Source organism: Lissotriton helveticus, chromosome 9, assembly GCF_964261635.1.
Source record: "Lissotriton helveticus chromosome 9, aLisHel1.1, whole genome shotgun sequence".
Classification (NCBI taxonomy): domain Eukaryota; kingdom Metazoa; phylum Chordata; class Amphibia; order Caudata; family Salamandridae; genus Lissotriton; species Lissotriton helveticus.
In genome coordinates this window covers 939925659-939953389 of record NC_136070.1, presented here as the reverse complement: position 1 = coordinate 939953389, position 27731 = coordinate 939925659, and the positions used below count along the sequence as shown (strand labels likewise).

At 45.4% G+C, this 27731-nt stretch overlaps 1 protein-coding gene across 1 annotated transcript in view; it reads right to left on the bottom strand.

Annotated features, from left to right (window-relative positions):
- CCER2 (coiled-coil glutamate rich protein 2) overlaps positions 1-26501 on the bottom strand; it is a 53650-nt gene extending 27149 nt beyond the window's left edge. The window contains exon 1 of the mRNA XM_078661175.1: positions 26354-26501. Within this exon, the coding sequence (XP_078517301.1) occupies positions 26354-26399 (46 nt within the window). The 5' untranslated portion in view covers positions 26400-26501. The remainder of the gene's footprint in view (positions 1-26353) is intronic.
- Positions 26502-27731: the final 1230 nt, after the last annotated feature.

The following is a 27731-nucleotide window of genomic DNA, read 5'->3' as shown; positions in this document are numbered from 1 at the left end:
CCTCTCCGCCGCATTCAACGCGGTCTCTCACCAGATCTTGCTCAGGAGACTGGAGGAAATCGGACGCAGAGGACCAGCCCTTCAGTGGATGACGAGTTTTCTCTTCTCCCGCTCTCAGACTATTAACCACAGCCCTTTTCGGTCAAAATCCATGGAGCTGACCAAGGGAGTGCCACAGGTCTCATGTTTTAGCCCCACCTTGTTCAACATATATGTCACTCCCCAGGCCAAGCTCCTTAGGACCTGTGGTTTCACTCCTATTTCATACACTGACAACACTCAGCTTCTCTTCTCATTCAACAAATCCACTCCTTCAGTTCAGTCTACCTTCTCTTCTGGAATGATAGCTATTTCCAGTTGGATGAGGAGTCATTTTCTTCAACTCAATGTAGGGAAACCCGAGATTATGCTCTTCGGAAGGCACCTCTGGTGACGACACCGATTGGTGGCCCATGGATCTTGGTGCTCTCCCTTCAATGGCTATCCATCCTCTTCCTGGAGCGACACATCACTGCTAGAAGGGGATAATCTACTGTCTAGGTTTACCCTTTTTATTTCTATTTTTTCGGAACCATGGAGAGACTTGGGCATTGTGGCAACCGACAATATTTATGTTTGGGGAGAAACTGGAAACACGATTGATAGATGTTTATATTACCTTGTAACTGTTTTACACTGTCTCGATCAGTCTTGAATCAAGAGTTTTAAAAAAACAATCCATCCTCTTCCTGTGTCTGTACCTTCCTAGAAACAGAGCTTTTTTGCCATTCTTTTGGTGGGATGATTTGTATCCTTCCACTGCTGACATTCAGGGAACTGTGGGGCATATTACTAAGGGCCTTATCGCCGCTTTAGCGGAAATTTTTCCCGCTAAAGCGGCGATAATTTTATTGCCCTATTACCTAGCTGTCGCTAACACCAGTTAGCGACAGCAAATAGGCGATAGCGCGCATTTAGGGGCCCACTTTGCATGTCAGCGATAATTATCGCTAATGACATGCAAAGTGGGCGTGCCAAGATGTTAGCGACTGTAAACAGTCGCTAACATCGCTATCTCCTATTACCAACTTTTGGAAATAATCGCACTAAGCGCGATTATCTCCAAAAGCTGACGCCTGCCCAGAGCAGTTCTTATCCATGTTATCCAATGGAAGGTGGATAACATGGCTAAGAGCATTGTCACGATAATGCATGAATATCGCTGATTTTTCAGCGATATTCATGCATTTCCCACGATTTTTACCGCTTTTGAGATAAACCTTGATAATATCAAGGTATCTCAGCGGTAAAAATCGTCGGAGCACGGCGATATTATTATACCCGCTAACCAAGCTTAGCGATAATTATCGCTATAGGTTGGTAGTATGCCCCTATGTGTTTCCCTTTCTTTTAGCACTCTAGGAGAGTGCCTGTGTTTTCTGGCTCTCATCCTCTGTGCTGCTTCCCCCAAACCCCGCTCACACTGTGTTGCTCCAGCCGCGCTCCACTCCCAGGTTGTCCATCACAATCCCTCCCTCCGTTTGTTTCATTTTTAAATCCCACTCCTCACCTCAAGCACCTCTATTTCTCTTTCGACACCGCATTCACCTAACTCCCAAGCACACCTCTGTTGTTGCTTGTCCATAGAAGTTTCATTTTACATGTTTAGAAGAGCCCAGCAGCTGCCATGCTATACCTTTTTTTAAATGCGCTTTTGATCATGTTTACATTTTTTATTTACTTCTTCAAGTTAGGGGGCAGATCTTCAATTCCAACCCTCTTCTCTCCCTCCCACTACCAATTACTGGGTACCAGCCTTGAATCCCACCCACTAACTCGTTTCGCCGGTGCGGTTTGATTTTAGTGTGGTCGGTGCTGGGACTCGCCCTCTTTATTATTGTTTGGCCTACCCTCTCCTGTTGCTTCTGGGTGCGTGCCCTACAGGCTGTTCACCGGTGGCAGAACAGGATTTCCAGAGGATGGGCCTCTGCTGCTTCTGGGTTTGTGCTATACAGTCTGTTCACTGGTTACAACAGGATTTCCGGTGGATGGGCCGCTGTTGCTTCTGAGTAAATGCTACACAGGGGTATATTTACTAACCCTATCACCACCACAACGTCACTTTCAGTGATGTTGTGATGGCGATAGAGGTCTTGCCTTATTTACAAGGCAGCGTTAAGCCACTTAACGTAGCTTAACGCTGCCTTGTAAATAAGGCACCCTTTCACGCTGCGTTTAGCGTGAAAGGGGAGGGCAATGGGTGTTGCGGTGGGCGTTTCACCGCAGCCCCTATTGATTTTGACCCCTATTTACAAGGGATGCATAAATAGGAGGCAGCGCTAAAATTAAGACCAGGGAAAACCTGGTCTTAAACAGGCGAAACGAGGAGAAATGCTTTAATTTTCCTTGGTTTAGCTGTTTCCATGTGGGCTGCGTTGTGCACATAGAAAATACAAATTGCCTATGATTGTTTGTGTGCAGGAAAGCATTTTTGTAACAATATTCCCCTCAACACAGGCACCCTTGCACTATAGTGAAAGGGTGCCTGTGCTGGAGCTAGACAGCTTAATTTAGCGTCATCACAGGGGAAAACGCAAGGTTGCACCATATTCTAGTAAATATGGTGCAGCCCTGCGTTTCTAAAGTGACAAAGCATGCTTTTAGCCTTTTTGGTTTAACGGCACGCTTCACCACTTTACTGTAAATATACCCCACAGTCTGTTCACTGGTTGCTCAACAGGGCTTCCAGAGGATGGGCGTCATTTGCTTCTGAGCACATGCCATCCAGTCTGTTCACTGGTTCCTGAACAGGATTTCCATGGGGTGGGTCTTCAATCACTCCTGGGTGTACCCATAGAGTATATGCACTACTGGACCACTGTACCACATACATGGCAGTTATACTCTTCAATACAGACTGCTCCTACGGAGGGTAACCACACACGTGCAGGTCTGTGCAGCACTTCATGCTTACGGAAAGCGTCACCTCTGCACCATGTTTATTGCATGCCTTCAAACCCAATGCCCCAGCACAGTTCATTGTCCAAACCACAGTGATGTATATATAGCCATCAGAGTTGAATGGTCATACCATCAGTCCAGTTATACACCACAGAAAGAGGGAAACTGTGCTTCTATAATTGCCATGTTGCTCTTTTTTAAACAAAACTCTTGGGTTGTGCTGTCATAGTTAGACTAGTAAAGAAAGCAAAATAAGTATTTAACCGCTTCCGTGCGGCGCCGATTCCCCCCCTGTGCTGGACATTCCAGAACAGGGTGCGGTCGTGACGGAACCGTTCCGTCATCAGCACAGCTCAACCGTGACTGATGACGGAATGGTTCCGTCACAAGCATCGAAGGGGTTAAGAAACACTATTCAGCTTTAGTTTTATGAACAGAATTAGGATAATCCACAGCTCCCTTGAAAATCTGCCACTGATCCTTACTTGCTTATGACCAATGAATTAGGTAAATTGTTTTTCAAAGTAAAGTGTTCGATGTAGTTTTTGGGTAATATCGCACGACAGAAGGCTCCTCCCTGTTGCATACCTTAGTGCTACTAGGGGTAACATTTTCTATTTGCTTTCCCTATTCCCCCACATACAGTTACAGACTCTCTGTGGGCAAGTTTAAAACTGGTCACACAATTCATAAACGTTCATACTCACATCAAGTATCATTTGTACTACAAAATACTGTTTACTAACCTGTGGGCAAAGATCTCCACTTCTCCTTCTGTGTGTACATATCTGCCAAAGTTGCAGAGTTCTCAGCACACGTAAGTATATGTTTTTGTAGTAAATGGGAGAGAGATCGGGGGCGTGGTTGGAAAACTGGGAGTGTTTACTACAAAAAAGGAGGAGTTTGAGGGAGTAAAGGGATTACGGAGGGACACGCTAATACGAACACACCCAAAAGAGTAAGCCAATTGCTATTCACAAACTACATTTCAAAATCTACTAAAGCCCAAAAGGCCTCAAAACCACTGTAAATGTAAACCAGCACAGCCTTGGTATAAGTCTATCACCACACATAGCCACTCAGAGGTACTGAACATAATGTCAAATTAAATGATAAATTATTATAATCCCAAACTTCGCAGTTATTCCAAAGAAACACATGTAATCTCCAGACGTATCGGTCTTCACCCATTTTTAATGTGCAGGCAGCTAAACACCCAACATGTTTCGAGAACACATGCACATGTGTTTCTTTGGAATAGATGTAAAGTTTGGGATTTGATATTCCCGATGTTCAATCACCAGTAGGTAGTTATAGTTAGGACCATGTTTCTATACAAAAAGCATTTTTTTATTTTTTGCCTATATCTTTGGCGTAATTTGATGAATCTTCACTAAATTTCCCAAAAAGTGTCATAGTGAGTTTTACTGTGAATGGAAAGTTTCAGGGTGATCTGTCAAGTGGGGGCTGAGAAAAAAGGAAGGGGGTCAAAAAGTGTGTTTCCCATGTTAATTTACACAAACTCTTTAGACACAGCTGCAGCCCGCAGCGCTGAACAGAATTACACCAGATTTGGCAGAAAGCTAGCTTTTGGTCCGCAGATTGTGCTTTTTGTTATTTGGTGTAAATCCTTTCAGTAATTGTTGAGACATTTATGGAAATAAGGGCCATATTATCAAGAAAGGGCGATATATTATCGTCGCTTTTATCGGCAGGAAACTGAAGCTAAAGCGGCGATAACGGGCTTGATAATATGCCATTGTGAATTCCCACAGAAGCCCAGGTTCTGGTGTTAACCTGGGCTTCTATGGGAATTCACAAGGGCATATTATCAAGCCCACTTTAGCGGCAGTTTCCTGCCGATAAAATCCCATAATTCCATAGACCTTGACTATAGCACGGCTATGGAGCATTGAGAGGTACGGAGAGTTAGGCCAGAAATAGAACGTAATCATCTTGCGCTGGTGCAAAGCAAGTTATCGCAGTTAATGAGGCTGTTTACCCTGGCGGTTGAACTACTTGCCTATTCGCTGATCGTCCCACCCAGCGTTGTCTGTTGAGAAGTAAAACCAGAGACATTTTAAGGCATGGGCAAATTGGGCTCTGGCCCAGGGCCCCAGCCTTTCAGGGTCCCCTGATAGAGCTACCTCTGTCCTGCAGAGTCTTGCCCTGATGACCTTGAATAATTCTTAAGCAGATTGTCTTAAATAACATTTTCTTTTCATTTATTTGTGAGTGATGTGTGAGAGTCAGTTACAGAAATTTTGCAGAGAAATGGTTGTTTGTGTTTCATGCGCCATTTTGATCAAAACAAGACCTAAAATATGCAAAAAGGGAGGGTGCAACAGCGATTCTTGTCAGTAATATTAGCGAGCTGCTGCTGTGTTACAATATTGAAAACATCACTATCCCTGAATATTAGATGTAAACACATTTAGAATGTGGGCACTGTCAGTGTGGCTTGGCCAAAGTGGGCATGAAAGAGCTGAAACTGAATCATAAATAAAAGCTGTTTCAAACTGGTGCCCACAAAATACGGTTGGCCCAAGCCCCCAAAACCCGTAAGAAGTCCCTGAGTAAAACAACACTTCAACTTCAAAGGAAAGACAAAGATTGGTCTGCTGTTACTGCGTGCCCCTGGGAGAGCCGAACGACACTGCGCACTGTTTGAGCCATATGCACACAGATTGCTACAATCGGGTAACTTCAGTCCCAGTGGGAGCCGATAGAGGGAGCGCTTGTCATTTGAATATCTTTGTACTGGAGAATATGGCCAAGTGACAGTCTGTGACAAATTGGGAAGTTGAACTAGTCTGAAGCAGCGTTTACAATGAGTGCCATTCCTCTCGAGGGTAGCAATAGGGCCCTTTTCAGGAAGGTACCCATCGGGTTAGTCATGATAATAAATGCTTGCTAACACCTGGACACCATGCAAGGAAATGCATACGGTCCTCTCGTATGGAAATGTTATGATAATTGGAAAATGTTTCAAAATCGTAAAAATGTAATTAATAAAATTACATTTAGGCAAGAAGCTTTGCTCCAAATAAATAAATAAATACATAATAATGATGATGATAATTAAGAATAAACAATACATAATAAATAATCAAATCGAATACATAAATAACACATAATAATATGATGATAGTAATATTATTAATAATATTAATAATTATAAATAACCCATAAATAGTCTACTCAGTGAGAAAGCTAGGATTTCTTCCTTAGCAAATAAAACACAATCCCACATGAAACAACCCCCATATTCCACCTCATTTGTATCCATTAATATTTCTGGCACTCTCTTAAGCATTGATTAGTTATCACATCATAATTATATCTATTAATCAAAATATGTTCGCCCTTTTTCATTGGACCTTTGCAAACTTAATCTCCCTAACACCATTTGCCACCCTTCCTTTACTACATCCTCTGCCCCTCTATTGACATTCTCTGGGCGCCTTTCTCTGCATAAACTGTAATCCAACTTTATTCAACCTCTAACCATTTGATATCTCATTTGTTTCTACATTTCTCACCCCTTCAGTTAAACTCCCTGCCTTTTCTTTTACATGCTCAAACTCTCTCTGATGACAAGGAGGTCCCTTGCTTCATCCTCCAACCTTATGTAGTATTTCCTATCCTCTCTTTAGCATGGCCGACCCCACTAATAACACACTGTTTTTCCTTCTCTATCTCCCCTAAGTGTACTATGTTCATTCACAAGGAAAAAATGTAATAGGACATATTTTGAAAAACCAAAATAATTGAAAACCATTTAGCGAAAAAACTAATTAGATAGAAATACAGTGGGGTCGAATAAAGTATGAGTGCGCGTCTGTGATGTAAATAGATATGGAAATGTACAGTTTTACAACTTCATTTATACGCAAACACAAAATAAATATGGATAAAAGATAAAAAGGCCAAAAAATAAATATGAATAAATACAGACGGAAATGGCCCAAAAATATATACCATAAAACCAGGAGCCCTAAATATAATAGACCCAGAAGAACAGGCAAAAAAGGAGTTTAAAAAAAACCTGAAAATAAATTGTGGATCACTAAAGCTTACTGGCTAGGGAAAATAGTTGAAATATTAAAGGAGAAAAATGAAGTAAGGAGGCAAAGGTAGCGAAATGTAGGGCTGGGAAAGGCTTAAGAGGTGAAATGAGGATTTGAAAACAGTCCACTCCTAAAAAAGTTGAGAAAAGAAGAAAATTGATGGATTTGGGCTAGAAAAACCGAATTGTAAAAATGGGTGTAGGGAAAGATTTGGGAGTTCCCCATCCCAATAAAAAACAAGGGAAGGGGGTGAGGAAGGAGGAGGAGCGTAGAGGACCATGGACATAGGGGTGAAAAATGGAAAGCGGGAATGAGAGTTTCGGGGGATTTTGAGGATCGACAATATTTTTAAAAAAAGTATAGTGCATAACAGTGGGTAGGAGAAATGGAGGGAAACGGTATCCATAAGATCCTTACCACCAAAAACAACAGAGAGAATCTATTTTAAAGAAAGATGACCTATTTCCAAGTTTAATGACATTTCCACCTAAAAAAGCACAAAAAGCAGTTTAAAAAAAAACACCAATATTCTGTTAGTTCGTTTCTATCAAATGGATAATGCCATTCATCTTGAAAATCTCAAATAAATAGTTTACATTAAATGTTTCCTCAGAAATTGTATTCTATGAACTCGCACATGACCCCGCAAATAAATAACATAAGTTTGTCACTGTTTGTCCATCCAATACTAGATCAGTGAGAGTTTGGCTAACATTACCATTTCCTTTTTCTCTACCCATAATTCCTTAAATAAAATTCTCTGTACTTTTTTGCACAGTTTCTTAATTTGCATTGGCAAAACCTTTAATTATATTTTAGTAATGAGTCTTGCAGAGACATAGGGACACATGCATAAAGCTAATTACCGGTCGCAAATGGTCCGATTCACAGAATTGGCCACTTTACAACCGGTAATTAGCCATTTGGGATGCAACAAGCCCAAAGCCTTCTCTTATGTGGCCCCCAAATATTGGAATTCCTTTCCAGAAGCCTTGCGCAAGTCTTCATCCTACCTTGCCTTTAGGAAACACTTGAAAGCTTTCTTATACTAATGTCTTATTCTTGTCGTGACATCCGACTCTTTCCCTCCTACAGGATTCTGTCTAGTTAGCACGGAGATGCCCCCCGGGTGAGTCATGCGCTTATAAACAACCAATAACTAATATAGGTAATAGCAAAATTTGCGATGACCTATTTTGCGAATGCAGTTAGGGAATCTCAATTTGCGATTCCCTAAATGCAAAACAAGAAGCAATCTCAGATAGCGACTTTGCATTAAGGAATTGCAAATTACCGTCAACTTCAAGTTGAGGGTAATTTCTTCAAAAAACACAAAAAATTTCATTTTTTAGGTGCCCTTGGGGCATGTGTGTGCGCCACATGTGCACACATGCCAATTTTGGGGGTGCATCAGGGTGGCCTTTTGGCCCTCTGGCACCCTTGAAATTGCAATCACAATATGCAATTACCTATTTGGTAATTGCAAATTGCGAATGGTTTCCCATTCATTCCTATGGGAAGGAATGGGAAAGCATTCCCTATGAGCGCGATTCGCTAATAGGAAATGTGTAGGAATCACTATTTTTTCAGCGAAACCTATAAAATTAAAGAGCATAGGTAATTGTTATTCCTTATTCCTGATTCTTTAATTATCGCTATTAAGGAATCACAAATGCTTACCTTGATGCATGTGCCCCATAGAGGCATATTTACAAACCTTTCTCGCAAAGAAGCTCAGCAAGCAAAGCTGCTGGAGTGCATGAAAGGAGAAGAGCGGAAATGCTTCATATTTACAAAGATACAGAGCATTTCTGCACTCTTCTTGCGATTGTGCACTGTGTGCTGCCTAGTGCCAATGCAGGGACCCTTGCACCATAATGCAAGGGTGTCTTCGGTACAGGCAGGATTGGTTTTGTGCAGCTTCCTGCATAAAAACAATACTTAGAGGCATTTTCCTCTTTCTATGTGTGCTGCAGAGTACAGGAGAGAGGAAATAAGGAGGAGAAATAAAGGGATTTCTCCATGTTATGCCTCACTTGGGAAGGCGTAGCATTTCGATGCATTCCCAGGTTTACTAGTTTTATTAAATCTGGAAACGCACCAAAATCCATGAGCGGATGCATGGAAACGGCCGTGCCCCACCCATGAAACACCTCCCAAGTCATGCAAGCCGCCGCGTTACATTTCTTTACAAAGCCACACAAGTATACGCAAATCAGGCCATATGTGGTTTGTAAATTCCAAATAAGCCTTTGCGTTGCCCCGCGTCACCTTCCGCGATGCAAGGGTGACATAAAAGGCTTAGTAAATCTAAGTTTTGCACTTCCTGGCTGGGGCCTAGAAAATGGGAACATGTTCAGACAGTATTTACTTTGAAAAGCGGACACATAAAACCAGTTCATCGTGCTTTTCTGATGCACAGGGTGCTGACTCCACTTCTTGCTGCGATTCCTAGATATGGATGGAATTGTGGGATTTTGCACATTTGAAAGAGACCTGGACACTACCATTGGAATGGGTTTAGGGAAGGATGGGGAGGGGAGACAAAGAATACACACTGCCTATAAGGAGAGGTAGCGCGGGCAATGAGCTGTCTATCGAAAGTGTAAGGAGAGATGGTGTAGGGTGAACAGCAGTCTACGAAGAGATGGCATGGAGAGTAGAACAGTCTATTCAGAGATAAGGAGAGATGACGTGGTGAAGAGCAGTTTATTCAGATTATAAGGAAAGATGACATGGGGAGAAGAGCAGAGCATTCGAAATATTAGGAGAGATGTCATGTGGTGACAAGCAGTCTATTCAGAGTATAAGGTGAGATGTCATGAGGGGAAGTGAATTCTATTCAGAGTATAAGGAGAGACAACATGTAGTGAAAAGCAGTCTATTCAGAGAGTAAGGGGAGATGACATGGGATGAACAGTAGTCCATTCTGAGTACAAGGAGAGATGACGGGGTGAAGCTCAGTCTATCCAGAGTACAAGGGGGCTCATTTATGAGCTCTTGCGTCACTTTTGCACCACTGGTGCGTCACTTTTTGTGACGCACCAGCAGTGTAAAAAATGCGCCTTGTTGTGCCACATTTACAAAGTGACGCATCTAGGTAGATGCGTCACTTTGTAAACCCCTGCGCTACATTATACCTGCGCCAGGTATAATGTATGCAAGGGGGGTGTTCCCACGCAAGAAAGGGTCATAGAAGTGACGCAGTGAAATCTACCAGATTTCACTGCACCACTTCTATGACTCAAATGCGTCAAAATCTTACGCCTGCCTCACAGCAGGTGTAAGACTGACGCAAGCCCTTTCACATGGGGCTTGCCCCATGTGAAAGGACACATTGCTGGGGTTGCATCTCTTTTGTGTCACACTCCAGCAATGCGTCACGTTTGCGCCATACAGATACGTCAGTATTTCTGACGTATCTGTAGCTACTTGCGACATGATGCGTCATACTGTAAATATGATGCATCAGGTATGTCGCAAGGAGTGCGCACTGAGAAGTGACGCATCGCTGCTTTCAAGCAGCGATGCGTCATTTCTCATAAATGAGGCCCAAGGAGAGGTAACAGGGGATGAGGAGCACTCTGTTCATAGTATAAGGATAGATGAGATGTGGTGAACAGCAGTCTAAGGAGAGATGACTTGGGGTAAAGAGCAGTCTATTCAGAGTGAAAAAGAAATAACATGGGGTGACACGCAATCTATTCAGAGTATAAGGAGAGATGACATGGGATGAAGAGCAGTCTATTTAGAGTGTAAAGACAGATGACATGGGGTATAGGGCAGTCTATTCAGAGTATAAGGAGAGATGACATGGGGTGAACAGCAGTATAAGGAGAGATGACATGAGATGAAGAACAGTCTAATCAAAGTATAAGGAGAGATGACAGGGGTTGTAGGGCAGTCAATTCAGAGTGTAATGAGAGATTACATCAGGGTACAGAGCAGTCTATTCAGAGTGTAAGGAGAGTTATCATGAGGTGAAGAGCATTCTATTCAGAGTGTAAGGTGAGATGACAAAGTGAGCAGTCGTCTATTCAGAGTGTAAGGAGAGATGACATGGGGTGAAGAGCAGTCTCTTCAGATTATAAAGAGAGAAATCATGTGAAAATCAGTCTATTCAGAGTGTAAGGAGAGATTACATTGAGTAAGGGGCAGTCTATTCCGAGTAGAAGGAGAGATGTCATGAGGTAAGAAGCAATGAGTTCCAGGTGAACACTCGCAGCAACACGACCGCAGGGAATCATACTGTCATCGTACTCGCATGTAGGACAAGAGAGGTGGACACACAGGAGATCAGGATATTACTATAATATAGCCTTATAACCTGTGAGCTATACCGGCTATTAAAGGCCCGCTGCAGCGTTAAAGGCCCAAGCCGAAAGGTGAGGGACTTTAACAAGGCAGCTGGACTTTAATAGCCGGTATAGCCCTGCTACGAAGGGCTATAAGGCTATTATAACATTCTGCCACTAGAGGGCAAAATGTTCTAACAAATTAAACAAAGGCTTCAGGGAACGCGAGGGGATTGAAATCCCCTCAGGTTACCTGAAGCCTCTGTTCACAGCTACAAAGTAGCATTGCAATGTTGGAGCTCCGGGCTTATACCATCCATTATAAGCCCAGAGCTACTCCATTATTTTCAATGGAGCTTCTAACGTTCCAATGTTCTAATGACATCTTCAATAATTGTTGAAATGTCACTCTGATTACGGGGGAACATTTTAAATCATTTGATTCGACACACAATAGAGGATAATTATACAGACAGCCGGGACGGAAGTAGAACCGGCGGAGAGGTGGGAAAAGAAGTTGAAACCTGTAAGCCTGACAGCCCTGAAGAAGTCGTGGGGTAATGCCCAATCGACGAAACACGTGCACTGGAACCGTAAAATTAAAGACAAAGATCAAAAAGAATTTCTTTGTGTGGTCATTACTGATGAAATATTCTTGTAATCTACCGTGTGCTAAGGATAGAATTTATGTTGTAAGGATCTGAGGGTCTTGATTTTGGAGTGATTAAGGTGATTCACCTCCCCTTAAGCACCGCATATGAAGTGTGTATGAAAACAGATTAGGACGTCTAATGGAAGCGCTGGAATTCTCCTAGAATGCAGTCTATTAAGGCTGACATAGGAGAAAGGCAGTCTATTGAGAGTATAAGGAGATACATCATGCGCTGACAAGCAGTCTATACTATGTATAAAAAGAGACATCTTGAGGTGAAGAGCAGTCTATTCAGAGTATAAGGAAAGACGTCATGTGATGACAAGCGGTCGATTCAGAGTACAAGGAGAGATGTGATGTGGTGGGAAGCAGTCTATTCAGAGTGTAAGGAGACATGACATGGTGTGAAGAGCAGTCTATTGATGGTATAAGGAGAGATGACATGGGGTGAAGAAAAGTCTATTCAGAGTACAAGGAGAGATGTTATGTAGTGACAAATAGTGTATACTCTTTATAAAGAGAGACGTCTTGTGGTGACAAGCAATATGTTCAGAGTATATGGAGAGATGACATGGGGTGAAGAGCAGTCTATTCAGAGTATATGGAGAGATGACATGGGGTGAAGAGCAGTCTATTCAGAGTATATGGAGAGATGACATGGGGTGAAGAGCAGTCTATTCAGAGTATATGGAGAGATGACATGGGGTGAAGAGCAGTCTATTCAGAGTATATGGAGAGATGACATGGGGTGAAGAGCAGTCTATTCAGAGTATAATGGGAGATGTCATGTGGTGACAAGTAGTCTATACTCAGAATAGAAGGATAGCTGATATGGGAGGAAGAGCAGTCTGAGGAGGGATGACAAGAGGTGACAAACAGTCTATATTCTAAATAAGGAGAGATATCATGTGGTGACAAGCAGTCTATTCAGAGTGTAAGGAGAGATGACAGGGGGTAAAGAGCAGTCTATTCACAGTGTAAGCAGAGACGTCGTGTAGTGACAAGAACTGTGTTCAGAGTCTAGGGAGAGATGGTGGGGTGAAGAGCAGTCTGAGGAGAGATGACATATGGTGAAGAGCAGTCTATTTAGAGGGTAAGGAGAGATGACATGGGGTGAAGAGCAGTCTGAGGAGAGATGACATATGGTGAAGAGCAGTCTATTTAGAGGGTAAGGAGAGATGACATGGGGTGAAGAGCAGTCTGAGGAGAGATGACATAGGGTGAAGAGCAGTCTGAGGAGAGATGACATAGGGTGAAGAGCAGTCTATTCAGAGTATAAGGAGAGATGACATGGGGTGAAGAGCAGTCTGAGAAGAGATTACATAGGGTGCAGAGCAGTCTATTCAGAGGGTAAGGAGAGATGACATAGGGTGAAGAGCAGTCTATTCAGAGTATAAGGAGAGATGACATGGGGTGAAGAGCAGTCTGAGAAGAGATTACATAGGGTGCAGAGCAGTCTATTCAGAGGGTAAGGAGAGATGACATAGGGTGAAGAGCAGTCTATTCAGAGGGTAAGGAGAGATGACATAGGGTGAAGAGCAGTCTATTCAGAGGGTAAGGAGAGATGACATGGGGTGAAGAGCAGTCTGAAAAGAGATTACATAGGGTGCAGAGCAGTCTATTCAGAGTATAAGGAGAGATGACATAGGGTGCAGAGCAGTCTATTCAGAGGGTAAGGAGAGATGACATGGGGTGAAGAGCAGTCTATTCAGAGTATAAGGAGAGATGACATAGGGTGCAGAGCAGTCTATTCAGAGGGTAAGGAGAGATGACATGGGGTGAAGAGCAGTCTATTCAGAGGGTAAGGAGAGATGACATGGGGTGAAGAGCAGTCTATTCAGAGTGTAAGGAGAGATGACATGGGGTGAAGAGCAGTCTATTCAGAGTGTAAGGAGAGATGACATGGGGTGAAGAGCAGTCTATTCAGATGGTAAAGAGAGATGACATGGGGTGAAGAGCAGTCTATTTGGAGTATAGGGAGAGATGTCATGCGATGTAGAGCAGTGTATACTCTGTATGAGAAGATAGGATGGCTTGGCGAACAGTCTATTCAGCAAGAAAGGAAAGATAGTGTTCAGTCAGAACAGGTCCATTTAAAGCATTGGGAGAAATGATTTAGTGTGAATAGCAGTCTATTTAGAGTGTATGGAAAGCTGACTGGGGGGTACAGTGTATTCTCAATATGTGGGGAGGTGGTGGTGGGGGGAGGAGCCAATACTCAGTCTAAGGAGGGATGGCACAGAGTGCAGAGAAGTCTAGTGTTCGCATGGGCTGAGGGTGCAAGGGAAGCATCCGGGAAGATGGCATGGATAGCAAGCAGTCTATTCTCAGTATGACTGGAGATGGCCCAGTGGTAAGAGCAGCCAGTGCTCAGTTTAAGGGGAGATGGCAGAGAGGCAAAATCGGTCTATTATTAGTATAAGGAGATGCAGCATGACACGAGGAACAGTCTGTTCTCAGTACAGGGAGAGATGGTACAGAGGGAAGAGAAGCCTGTTCTATCTACAGGGAGAGATGGTACAGGGGGAAGAGCAGTCTGTTCTCAGTAAAAGGAAAGATGGTACAGAGGGAAGATGAGTCTGTCCTCAGTACAAGGAGAGATGGTACAGAGGGAAGATGAGTCTGTCCTCAGTACAAGGAGAGATGGTACAGAGGGAAGAGGAGTATGTTCTCAGTACAAGGAGAGATGGTACAGAGGGAAGAGGAGTCTGTTCCCAGTACAAGGAGAGATGGTACAGAGGGAAGATGAGTCTGTCCTCAGTACAAGGAGAGATGGTACAGAGGGAAGAGGAGTATGTTCTCAGTACAAGGAGAGATGGTACAGAGGGAAGAGGAGTCTGTTCCCAGTACAGGGAGAGATGGTACTGAGGAAAGAGGAGTCTGCAGAGGAAAGAGGAGTCTGTTCTCAGTACAAGGAGAGATGGTACAGAGGGAAGAGGAGTCTGTTCCCAGTACAGGGAGAGATGGTACTGAGGAAAGAGGAGTCTGCAGAGGGAAGATGAGTCTGTTCTCAGTACAAGGAAAGATGGTACAGAGGGAAGAGGAGTCTGTTCTATCTACAGGGAGAGATGGTACGGGGGAAGAGCAGTCTGTTCTCTCTACAGGGAAAGATGGTACAGAGGGAAGAGGAGTATGTTCTCAGTACAGGGAGAGATGGTACAGAGGGGAGGGGAGTCTGTTCTCAGTACAGGGAGAGGTGGTACAGAGGGAAGAGGAGTCTATTCTATCTACAGGGAGAGATGGTACAGGGGGAAGAGCAGGCTATTCTCTCTACAAGGAGAGATGGCACAGAGGGAAGAGGAGTCTGTTCTCAGTACAGGGGAGAGATGGTACAGAAGGAAGAGGAGTCTGTTCTCAGTACAAGGAGCGACGGTACAGAGGGAAGAGGAGTCTGTTCTCAGTACAGGGAGAGATGGTACAGAGGGAAGAGGAGTCTGTTCTGAGTACAGGCGGAGTTGGTACAGGGGGAAGAGGAGTCTGTCCTCAGTACAGGGAGAGATGGTAGAGACGGGAGGGGAGGTGTTCTCAGTACAGGGAGAGATGGTACAGAAGGAAGACGAGTCTATTCTATCTATAGGGAGAGATGGTACAGGGGGAGAGCAGGCTGTTCTCTCTACAGGGAGAGATGGCACAGAGGGAAGAGGAGTCTGTTCTATCTACAGGTAGAGATGGTACGGGGGAAGAGCAGTCTGTTCTCTCTACAGGAAGAGATGGTGCAGAGGGAAGAGGAGTCTGTTCTCAGTACAAAGAGAGATTGTACAGAGGGAAGAGCAGTCTGTTCTCTCTACAGGGAGAGATGGTACAGAGGGAAGAGGAGTCTGTTCTCAGTACAAGGAGAGATTGTACAGAGGGAAGAGGAGTCTGTTTTCTCTACAGGAAGAGATGGTGCAGAGGGAAGAGGAGTCTGTTCTCAGTACAGGGAGAGATGGTACAGAGGGAAGAGGAGTCTGTTCTCAGTACAGGGAGAGATGGTACAGAGAGAAGAGCAGTCTGTTCTCAGTACAGGGAGAGGTGGTACAGAGGTAAGAGCAGTCTGTTTTCAGTACAGGGAGAGATGGTACAGAGGGAAGAGGAGTCTGTTCTCTCTACAGGGAGAGAAGGCACAGAGGGAAGAGCAGTCTGTTCACTCTACAGGGAGAGATGGTACAGAGGGAAGAGGAGTCTGTTCTCAGTACAGGGGGGGGTGGTACAGAGTGAAGAGAAGTCTGTTCTTAGTACAGGGAGACAGTACAGAAGGAAGAGGAGTCTGTTCTCAGTACAAAGAGAGATGGTACAGATGGAAGACGAGTCTGTTCTCAGTACAAAGAGAGATGGTACAGATGGAAGACGAGTCTGTTCTCAGTACAAAGAGAGATGGTACGGAGGAAAGAGGAGTCTGTTCTCAGTACAAGGAGAGATGGTACAGAGGGAAGATGAGTCTGTTCTCAGTACAAGGAAAGATGGTACAGAGGGAAGAGGAGTCTGTTCTCAGTACCAGGAGAGATGGTACAGAGGGAAGAGCAGTCTGTTTTCTCTACAGGAAGAGATGGTGCAGAGGGAAGAGGAGTCTGTTCTCAGTACAAAGAGAGATTGTACAGAGGGAAGAGCAGTCTGTTCTCTCTACAGGGAGAGATGGTACAGAGGGAAGAGGAGTCTGTTCTCAGTGCAAGGAGAGATTGTACAGAGGGAAGAGGAGACTGTTTTCTCTACAGGAAGAGATAGTGCAGAGGGAAAAGGAGTCTGTTCTCAGTACAGGGAGAGATGGTACAGAGGGAAGAGGAGTCTGTTCTCAGTACAGGGAGAGATGGTACAGAGAGAAGAGCAGTCTGTTCTCAGTACAGGGAGAGGTGGTACAGAGGTAAGAGCAGTCTGTTTTCAGTACAGGGAGAGATGGTACAGAGGGAAGAGGAGTCTGTTCTCTCTACAGGGAGAGATGGTACAGAGGGAAGAGCAGTCTGTTCACTCTACAGGGAGAGATGGTACAGAGGGAAGAGGAGTCTGTTCTCAGTACAAGGAGAGATGGTACAGAGGGAAGAGGAGTCTGTTCTCAGTACCAAGAGAGATGGTACAGAGGGAAGAGCAGTCTGTTTTCTCTACAGGAAGAGATGTGCATAGGGAAGAGCAGTCTGTTTTCTCTACAGGAAGAGATGGTGCAGAGGGAAGAGGAGTCTGCTCTCGGTACAGGGAGAGATGGTACAGAGGGAAGAGGAGTCTGTTCTCAGTACAGGGAGAGATGGCACAGAGAGAAGAGGAGTCTGTTCTCAGTACAGGGAGGGGTGGTACAGAGGTAAGAGCAGTCTGTTTTCAGTACATGGAGAGATGGTACAGAGGGAAGAGGAGTCTGTTCCCTCTATAGGGAGAGATGGTACAGAGGGAAGAGGAGTCTGTTCCCTCTACAGGGAGAGATGGTACAAAGGGAAGAGGAGTCTGTTCTCAGTACAAAGAGAGATTGTACAGAGGAAAGAGCAGTCTGTTCTCTCTACAGGGAAAGATGGTACAGAGGGAAGAGGAGTCTGTTTTCAGTACAAGGAGCGACGGCACAGAGGGAAGAGGAGTCTGTTCTCAGTACAAAGAGAGATTGTACAGAGGGAAGAGGAGTCTGTTTTCAGTACAAGGAGCGACGGCACAGAGGGAAGAGGAGTCTGTTCTCTCTACTGGGAGAGATGGTACAGGGGGAAGAGAAGTCTGTTCTCTCTACAGAGAGAGATGGTACAGAGGGAAGAGGAGTCTGTTTTCAGTACAAGGAGCGACGGCACAGAGGGAAGAGGAGTCTGTTCCCAGAACAGGGAGAGATGGTACAGAGGGAAGAGAAGTCTGTTCTCAGTACAAGGAGAGGTGGTACAGAGGGAAGAGAAGTCTGTTCTTAGTACAGGGAGACACAGTAAAGAAGGAAGAGGAGTCTGTTCTCAGTACAAAGAGAAATGGTACAGATGGAAGACGAGTCTGTTCTCAGTACAAAGAGAGATGGTACAGAGGAAAGAGGAGTCTGTTCTCAGTACAAGGCGAGATGGTACAGAGGGAAGATGAGTCTTCTCAGTACAAGGAAAGATGGTACAGAGGGAAGAGGAGTCTGTTCTCAGTACAAAGAGAGATGGTACTGAGGGAAGAGGAGTCTGTTCTCAGTACAATGAGAGATGGTACAGATGGAAGAGCAGTCTGTTCTCAGTCCACTCCTATCCCTGTCACTTGTGGTGTCCCCCAGGGATCTTCTCTTTCCCCCTTGTTGTTTAACCTTTACATCTCCCCCCTTATCTTTGCTCTTCAGCAGCTGGAGGTCACCGTGGTACAGAGGGAAGAGAAGTCTGTTCTTAGTACAGGGGGAGATGGTACAGAGGGAAGAGAAGTCTGTTCTCAGTACCAAGAGAGATGGTACAGAGGGAAGAGCAGTCTGTTTTCTCTACAGGAAGAGATGGTGCAGAGGGAAGAGGAGTCTGTTCTCAGTACAAAGAGAGATTGTACAGAGGGAACAGCAGTCTGTTCTCTCTACAGGGAGAGATGGTCCAGAGGGAAGAGGAGTCTGTTCTCAGTGCAAGGGGAGATTGTACAGAGGGAAGAGGAGTCTGTTTTCTCTACAGGAAGAGATGGTGCAGAGGGAAGAGGAGTCTGTTCTCAGTACAGGGAGAGATGGTACAGAGGGAAGAGGAGTCTGTTCTCAGTACAGGGAGAGATGGTACAGAGAGAAGAGCAGTCTGTTCTCAGTACAGGGAGAGGTGGTACAGAGGTAAGAGCAACCTGTTTTCAGTACAGGGAGAGATGGTACAGAGGGAAGAGGAGTCTGTTCTCTCTACAGGGAGAGATGGTACAGAGGGAAGAGCAGTCTGTTCACTCTACAGGGAGAGATGGTACAGAGGGAAGAGGAGTCTGATCTCAGTACAGGGAGAGATGGTTCAGAGGGAAGAGCAGTCCGTTTTCTCTACAGGAAGAGATGGTACAGGGGGAAGAGAAGTCTGTTCTCTCTACAGGGAGAGATGGTACAGAGGGAAGAGGAGTCTGTTCTCAGTACTGGGAGAAATGGTACAGAAGGAAGAGGTGTCTGTTCTAAGTACAGGGAGAGATGGTACAGAGGGAAGAGCAGCCTGTTCTCTCTACAGGGTGAGATGGTACAGAGGGAAGAGCAGTCTGTTCCCAGAACAGGGAGAGATGGTACAGAGGGAAGAGAAGTCTGTTCTCAGTACAAGGAGATGTTGTACAGAGGGAAGAGAAGTCTGTTCTTAGTACAGGGGGAGATGGTACAGAGTGAAGAGAAGTCTGTTCTTAGTACAGGGAGACACAGTACAGAAGGAAGAGGAGTCTGTTCTCCGTACAAAGAGAGATGGTACAGATGGAAGACAAGTCTGTTCTCAGTACAAAGAGAGAAGGTAGAGAGGGAAGAGCAGTATGTTCTCAGTACAAGGAGTGATGGTACAAAGGGAAGAGGCGTCTGTTCTCAGTATAAGGAGAGATGGTACAGAGGGAAGAGAAATCTGTTCTTAGTACAGGGGGAGATGGTACAGAGGGAAGAGAAGTCTGTTCTTAGTATATGTATATGAACACAGATGTCAGAGAGGGTAGAGCAGTCTATTCTCAGAATGAGGAGAGATGGCATAAAGTAGCCAATTAATTTTTCTTCTCCCCCACCACTGCTGTTCTTCTTTTTCAATTTGTTGTATGGGTGGATCCTTCTAAATTCTCATTCACCTCTTAAACCTTTGCCCATCCTGCCTTCCTCTACGTTTGTCTTCTTACCCCTTTGTTGTCTTTTATTATTTAAGCTATGCCTCTAAACAATAATCTCAGCAGTAATCTCTAGGCGTCCACAATTTCTTTTTAATGAATATTTCTTTTACCAGTTTCTGGGAATTTATTTTCTTATTTTAGGCCTATATGTATTGCTGTTAGTTTGTTTTTCCACCAAATGTGCTAGTAAATGAAAATGAGTAGATCTGCCCCTAAGGATTTACTTCCCACAACAAAACTTTTTTTGTACTAGGCAGCTTGTTTGCGCTGGGGGAGAGAGGAGCGCAGAACCATGTTTACTAAATATAGTCTGGTGCTACTCTCTTCTAGCAACATGCCCACTTTGCTATTTCCACTGCTTTAAGCGGAACTTCTCGGTGAAAAAAAGTTTAATCCTGCAAAGAAAATTCTTCATCAAGATTTGGAGGAACTTTGGGCCATATGTATCAAGGTACCAATTAGCGATTATGTAATAGCGATTTTTAAGAAATCGCTATTTCAGAATCGCTAATTGGTATGTATCAAGAAAATCGAAATTTTTTAGCGATTTCTTGATATTCCTAATTGCGAATTCGCAGATTGCGAATTCGCAATTAAGGAATACTTTCCTTTCATTTCTATGGGCGGAATAGGAATTTATTCTCAATTTGCGATTCGCAATTTGCTAATCGTAAATTGAGAATAATTTCAAGGGTGCAGGGGTGTCCAATAAGCATGGGTGCCCTAAGGGCATGTATGTGCGTCACATGGCACTTTGAAAAATGCAAAAATTAGCATTTTTCAAGAATTGAAGTTGGTGGTAATTTGCGATTCCTTAGGACAATTTGCAATTTTTTTTGCTTCATACATTGCATTTAAGGAATCGCAAAATTTGCGATTCCTTAAATGCAATTGCAAAATAAGGAATTGCAAATTTTGTGATTCCTTATTTTGCACCGGATTTTCACTCATACATCCCATTTAGCAAATTCGCATTCGCAAAGGCCGAAATTCAGCGAATTTCGGCCTTTGCGAATGCGAATTTGTATGATACATATGGCCCTTTGTGGCAACGCAAAATCTTGATAAATCTACTCCCAACTGTCTCTCTGCCTGAGCCCGCAGTGACAGGATTCCTTTTTGAAGAACCAATGATTTCTCCTTCCCTTTAAAGTTAACCCACTCTGTATTTCTGTCACTTGCCCAACTGCCTGTTGTTTGACTCTGTTGCTCTCAAGTGCGCTCTTTCTGCCTGTCATGGTCGTATGATCCCAGTCTACCTATGTGCCTTGATCTGAGTATAGCTAGACTCCATCCCTTCCAATGAGCCCTGTCTGTCTGTCTGTCTCTTACTCCAGTCTGTCCCGCCTGCCACTTATTTAATCCAGCAAGTTCGTCAGTGATCCTTGCTCAGACCCCAGCCTGTGCGTTTGTGCCTTCATCTGATCCCATAGATATAGTAGGACAAGTGTAACCCCATAAATTCAGAGAACCTGGGGTAATTTGATATGTTTACACAAACAATGGGCCACAGGGAAATAAATCTCTTTGTATAGTTTCACCATCAGAGAAACAAACCTTGAATACCCAACATCATTTTGTATGGTTATGGCAGTAAACGTACACAGGGCCGAGGACAAACGTTTCAGTAGCAAATAACTTAATTTATTGCACAAAGTTTCTTTGAATTCGTATTTTACTAGACTGAACCAGAACAAGTGCTCATGCTTATCAGTTAAAGGAAGGTGCTGTGGGACGTGAAAAAAAGGGAGGAGAAAACAATGCATCACTATTAAAAAGACATATGACCCCTGTTTCAAATTAGTATAACATTATAAATGAAGTCTATATAAGTCTAATAGTCTGTGGTGTTTCGACATTTGTTAGTCTGAGGTCATCATCAGGACTGAGGAAGAGCGCTCTAAATCTATAAGCATGAATTGGATCACGGAAAATACGATAAGATGCTCATCAAAGAATGACCCAGACGGTTACTGACAGCGGAACTGGACGAGGGTTGAAGGCCAGCCAGCTTGAAGTAAAACTTAAAATTACTTGATGCAGAGGTGTTTGGGTGACACTACTCTTGTGGATAGTCACAGAGGAATTGAATCAAGTAAAAAAAAGCGCATGCGGTATCAGAAACTCAATATCGCTATGGAGCAAGGGTGAATCATATGGAGTGCACAAAGACAGGTGAGGCTCAATCAAACCGATTGGCGCTAAGCTGATCGCGTACTTCTGTGTAGAGGATAAGTTTAGAAAGTGATGCAAGTAATTCTAAGTTGCAGGGAAAAATGGTAGTTCCTACGAGGTGTGGTAGCCAGTATAAATCCAGGCGTACTTCAGGCCGGCCGGCCTTGAGTAGGGGTGGGTGGAATTTGCGTAGTCGCGCTATGCAAAGCTCCGCGAAACGGTAAAAAATCTATACGAACACCCATTTTGAAAGTGCGAACAAGCAAAAAATTACACAAAGCTGTGGAACGCAGAATTTTGGGCAATTCCGCGTTCTCCGCAGAATGCGAAATTACCCATATTCCGCGAGACAAACGGAATTTACTGCCCAGGACTAGCCTTGAGGTGACTGGCCTTTTCCGTGATCCAATTCGTGCTTATAGATTCAGAGTGCTCTTGCTCAGCCTTAACGATGACCTCAGACTAACGGAGGTCGAAACGCCACAGACTACTAGACTTATACAGACTCCATTTATATTGCTAAACTTATTTGAAACAGGAGTCATATGTCTTTACTAGTGATGCCCTGTTTTTCTCCTCCCTTTTTTATCACGTCCTACAGTACCTTCCCTTCACTGATAAGCATGAGCACTTGTTCTGGTTTAGTCTAGTAAATACAAATTCAAAGAAATTGTGCGCAATAAATACACTTAGTTATTTGCTACTGAAACTTTTGCCCTTGACCCTGTGTACATTTACTGCCGTAACTATCAAAAAGTAATACTGTTTATGCAAAGTTTATTTCCCCTGATTGTGAAACTACACGAAGAGATTTATTTCCCTGTTAACCATTGTTTTTATCTGAACCCAGCCTCACTCTGGCACTTGCCCTGACACCAGCTCTGTCGCTTGATATGACCCCAGCCGGTTTCTCTGTCACTTTATTTGATTCCAGCCTAACTATGTCATTGATCTGATCACATCTCGTCTCTGTAGCTTGATTTGATTTCAGCTCAGCTCTGTCACTTGATCACTTACTTTAGACCGAGTCGAGACTTTGCCAATTGTACAAAAACAAAACAGATATCGTTTTAGTCAAAGCCCCCACAGAGAAAATCTCCCACAAAATGCAATAGAAAAGAAGCAATTCTAGTGTGTGATACATGGCCCCCCCACAAACCTCTCCCCAGTAACTCCACATACTGCCTGGCGAAATACGCGCTCAAGCCCCAAAGCCTTGCATTACATATTCCAGCGGCGATCCCCTTAGTAGGACTTCAGGGAAAGTGACAGGCAGCGGCTTGGGGGCGGATCCTTGTCTTCTGTCCATGGTGCTGAAAGCCTTCAAGACACACGCCGGGCAGGAGCGAGGCACGTGCAGGGTCAAGGACACGCTGCGCCAGGGTCGGACTGGGACAGGCATCACATTAAAAGTCACTCATTATCGAATCATTCATCTAAAAAAGAGGGGCTACATTTGCAAACGTTTAAAGAAAGAAACGCTGAGCAGGTGCAATGCAAGGTGTGGGAAACCATGCATGTGGACTTGCTGCAGGCGATGTGTGTGCTAATATCAGGGAAATAAACAGTACAACCGGCCCGCCAGACCATAATACAGGCTCACAAACTGTAATAAAAATAAAGCCCGTAAACTGATCTGTCAGGCCAGCCCTTTCAGCACGGTCAGATTGCACTACGGTCAGGGCGACCATAAACTTGGCATGGCACACGCCACTGTGTTCAGAATCCAAGCAAAGCACGCTAGAAGTACATGGGGGTCGCTGGTCGGGTCATGGTCCTAATTCGGAACCCCCCCTCTGTTATCTCCAGTATTTCTACATTTCTTGGCCTCCAGGATAAAGATTCCTTTCCCTTCGTTCCCACTGCTTCGCCTTCTGTTCCTCCGCATCGCCTTAAAGCTACTTAAGTTTGGAACACGCGCTATGCAATCTATCGATAATACCTATAACATGCTCCCATCTCGCCTCTCCCCTCTCTCTCTCTCCCTTCCACTATTATATTCACCCCTCAGCGCCTCGAAATGGCCTCACAGCCTTCTCTTTTTTTATTCACCTCTTAGCGCCTGGAAGCGGCCTCACTACTGTGTATGTGCCATGAAGCAATCAACATGGCATTGAACCGTGCACCCCCACCCCCCACGTCTTTCGCGTTTCTTTATTTTCCTTTACACCATTCTTGCTCTCCCCACATCGCAGTGTTTTGAAGCCGCGTCGAGCCCTATAAACGCTTCCGAACTAACATATGACATAACTCGACGCAGCTCCCAGGAAAGACAGTGCGCACTGGGTATGGCACAGAAGACAGAGTACAATCCGCAAACCAATGGGAAAGAGGCGCGACGGGGTCTGCTGGATGTGAGTGACTCCTTTCTCAGCTCATCAAACAGCGAGAGGCATCTGTGGAAACCCAGGCACTCAGGAGTCTGTGCACAGTCTGAGCCGCAGCGCTTCACTGCACGCGCACACCCGGGAGAATTCCTGGAAGCAGGCTCCACGCGACCAGCATATTGAGCCACACACAGGTAGGCCAGGCATCAAAGACGTGGGTCCTGCCTGGGCTCACTGTGCCACTGGAATCAAGATACCCTGGCTGAAGAGGGGTGAAACCCCGAAACCGGTCCTAGGATGCTTGTTTCCGGTCCAGGGAGGACATAGCTTGGCAGTTCGGGCTGGACTGTTCCCGTGAGGCACAGGGTCAAGACTGATTTGCATATGGCCAGGTCTAAACTGGGGTGGCATGGTGAGCAAAAGAATGATGGATTTAACCCAGATCTCTTGACTGGGGGTGAATGTTTTGATTTGTTCTGCATTCCGTCCATCAATTGTGTGTCTTTTGGGCATCAAACTGCTGCACGGTCAGTGCAAGGACTGGTGAAAGGGGGCAGGTCCTTTAGACGTGTGGGGAGGGGCTAGGAAGGGCGAGGGTAACTAAGATGAGCTGAAAATTCAGCGGGGGCGTACCGGAACGCACACTACAAGGTGGGGGTTCTCTTAAAGACACACACACTGTAATTCGCCTCCACAGGCAGGTGGGCTCAGGCAGGCATGAGTGACCGACAGCCGGCCCCGCAGACAAGGCGTAACTCTGAGGAGCAGGGGCGGTGTGGGTGTCCCCGGTACACACGGCAGTGCGTGAGGTTTCCCTGGAAGACACACAGCTCTTGGTTGACTCCACAAACAGAAAGCCACGGCGGTGTGTGCCAGAGCATACCACACAGACATGGGTAAGGTGAGATCTCTCCGGAAGACACTCTGCTTCTTAACTGGCCTCACATGCAGAGGTCAGGCAGCCCTCTCTGCTGTGTGCCCGGGTAGAGGTGTGTGCGGAGGGCAGACCCTTCAGGGTGAGGAACACTCGAGGGGAGACACGAAATATAGGGCCTCATTTATGAAAAGTGACGCATCGCTGCGTGAAAACAGCGATGCGTCACTTTTCACTGCGTCCTCCTTGCGCCACCAATGATGCGTCCTATTTACAGTATGACGCATCATGTCGCAAGGAGTTACAGATACGTCAGTATTCCTGATGTATCTGTAAGCGCAAAAGTCACGCATTGCTGGGGTGTGTCACAAAAGTGACGCAACCAGCAATGCGTCCTTTCACATGAGGAAAATCCATGTGAAAGGGCTTGCGTAAGTCTTACGCCTGCTGTGAGGCAGGCGCAAGATTTTGATGCAACAGCGTCCTAAAAGTGACGCAGTGAAATCTCATAGATTTCACTGCGTCACTATTACGAGGTTTTTTGCGGGGGAACACCCCCTCTGCATACATTATACCTGACGCAGGTATAATGTAGCGCAGGGGTTTACAAAGTGACGCATCTGCTTAGATGCGTCACTTTGTAAATAGTGCGCAACAGGAGGCATGTTTTACGCCGCCGATGCGTCACAAAAAGTGACGCATCGGAAGCGCAAAACTGACGCAAGGCCTCCTAAATGAGGCCCATAGGTTCTAGCTAGAAGACGGGCTTCAGAGACAGAGCTGAGACGCCCCCCTCGGCTGAGGGTCTGTGCATAGGGCAGACCCTTCAAGGAGAGGGACCCTCCAGGGGAGACAAGAAAGGTAGGTCCTCACTAGAAGACACACTGCTTCTGGACTGGCCTCACACACTAAGCTAAGGCAGCCTGCAAGGTGGGGGGGGCATCTCCGAAGGGGAGGTCTCACTGGAAGACACACACCGCTTCTTAACTAGCTACAAGCAGAGCTGGGACAGGTGCTGTCCATGCAGAGATCTGTGCACTCAAGGAGGGGTAAGGAGAGGTCTCCCTGGAAGACACACTGCCCCATAGCTGGCATCACAGGCAGAGCCCAGGCAGTCCTCTCTGCTGTGTGCCTGGACAGATATGAGCTTTACTGTGGCTCAGGCAGACATAACAGAGAAGACCACAGGCAGGCAGACTCTCAACCACCTCGTGAACACGCAGACTCTGCGGTGAGCCTGGGCAGATATGTGCTAGATACCCTCGAAACAGGGAACTCTCAAGGGGTGTCTCTTGGGAACAACCAGCCTCCCCACCATGTCTTACCTCGAAAGCAGAACAGCACCAGGAAGACGCATCCGGCAAGGACCATTCTGGCGGCGGGGCAGGGCCGGGGAATTTGGATTCTTGCTAGAAACGGAGTGGTGGGGTGGAAGGGACGTGCAGCCTAGCCGGGATGGAGGCTCCGCTGGACGGACGGGGTTGCTGAGGCTGGAGGCGGTGTGTCTGCAGCCCAGGTGGGAGAGGCTGTGTCTGCAGCCAAACTGGCAGCAGGGGCCTTAAATACCAGGCGTGCTGCGGGGGACGCGAAGTCACCCGTACGCCCTTCCCATTGGATCTCACCTGCCTCTCACTGCCTCCGAGACCCTCCCCCTCTGACGTCACGCGCGGGACGGGGAGGGTCTTCCACGAATTCTCAAGGACTGCTTGACTTTCTGCCTCTTGCCTTGTAATGTATCTGCTCCAGATACCCACGGGTACCAAGAAAGGGTGGTTTGAAAGGGTTGGGGGGAGGGGGAGGGGGCACAGGAGCACGGCTCTGGCGGGGCACCTCAATGCACAACCGAGGGGGCTCTCTTAATCCTATTTCTTGGACAAGAGCACCGCTCTGCCAGTGCTTCTCCACCCACATAGGGTGAACAGGCGTCCCGGATTTACCAGGACAGTCCCGTTTTCTACCAGCTGTCCATGCAGATTTCGGGAAATTCAGCCCATGTCCCTGTTTTTAGAGACGGTCGACTGCAAACAGACTTGAGGTGCATTTTTATAACATCCAAAGCAGGGGTAGTTAGCAGCTGTTATTAGAAAGCGGTTGTATTAATAGGCATGATGCTGGATTAAAAAAATTGAAGTTTATTTATTTTCTTAGCGCCACTTCTGTAGTTCTCTGCTGATGATGTACAATTGTGGCCCTTCTTCTTTTTTTTTGCTATATTCCCCAATTTTTTATATTTAAGAATCTGGTCACCCTAGACCAGAGGTCTTCAATCTATGGGGCGCGACCCCCAGGGGCGGCGTGGAGTCCTGGGAAGGGGGCCACACATTCACCAGCTTCACTTGCGCCTGCTAGTTTAGATTGTTATCAGCTCAAGTTTCCTTAATTGAGTCCCTAGTGATGTGAAAAGCTTTGATGCCAGGGTGCCTGCTTGCCTGAATGAAATGGAAATGTCCCTATCAGTTAATCTGCAAGTGTAAAGGGTGCAGAGAGTTAACAACTGGCTTTGAAGTGTTTGCTTTTAATTTTAACTGCATTTACACAGCCCTTAGTACCCCTACAGTGGTGTTGAAGGGAAAGTTGTGTAGACAAATTGTTATCACTAAAATCTACATTGTAGGAGCACTATTATCTTGTAAAACTATTTGCACATGTGTAATGCAAGTATAAAATAATGACTTATATATTCACAGTGCTTTCTGTCATAGG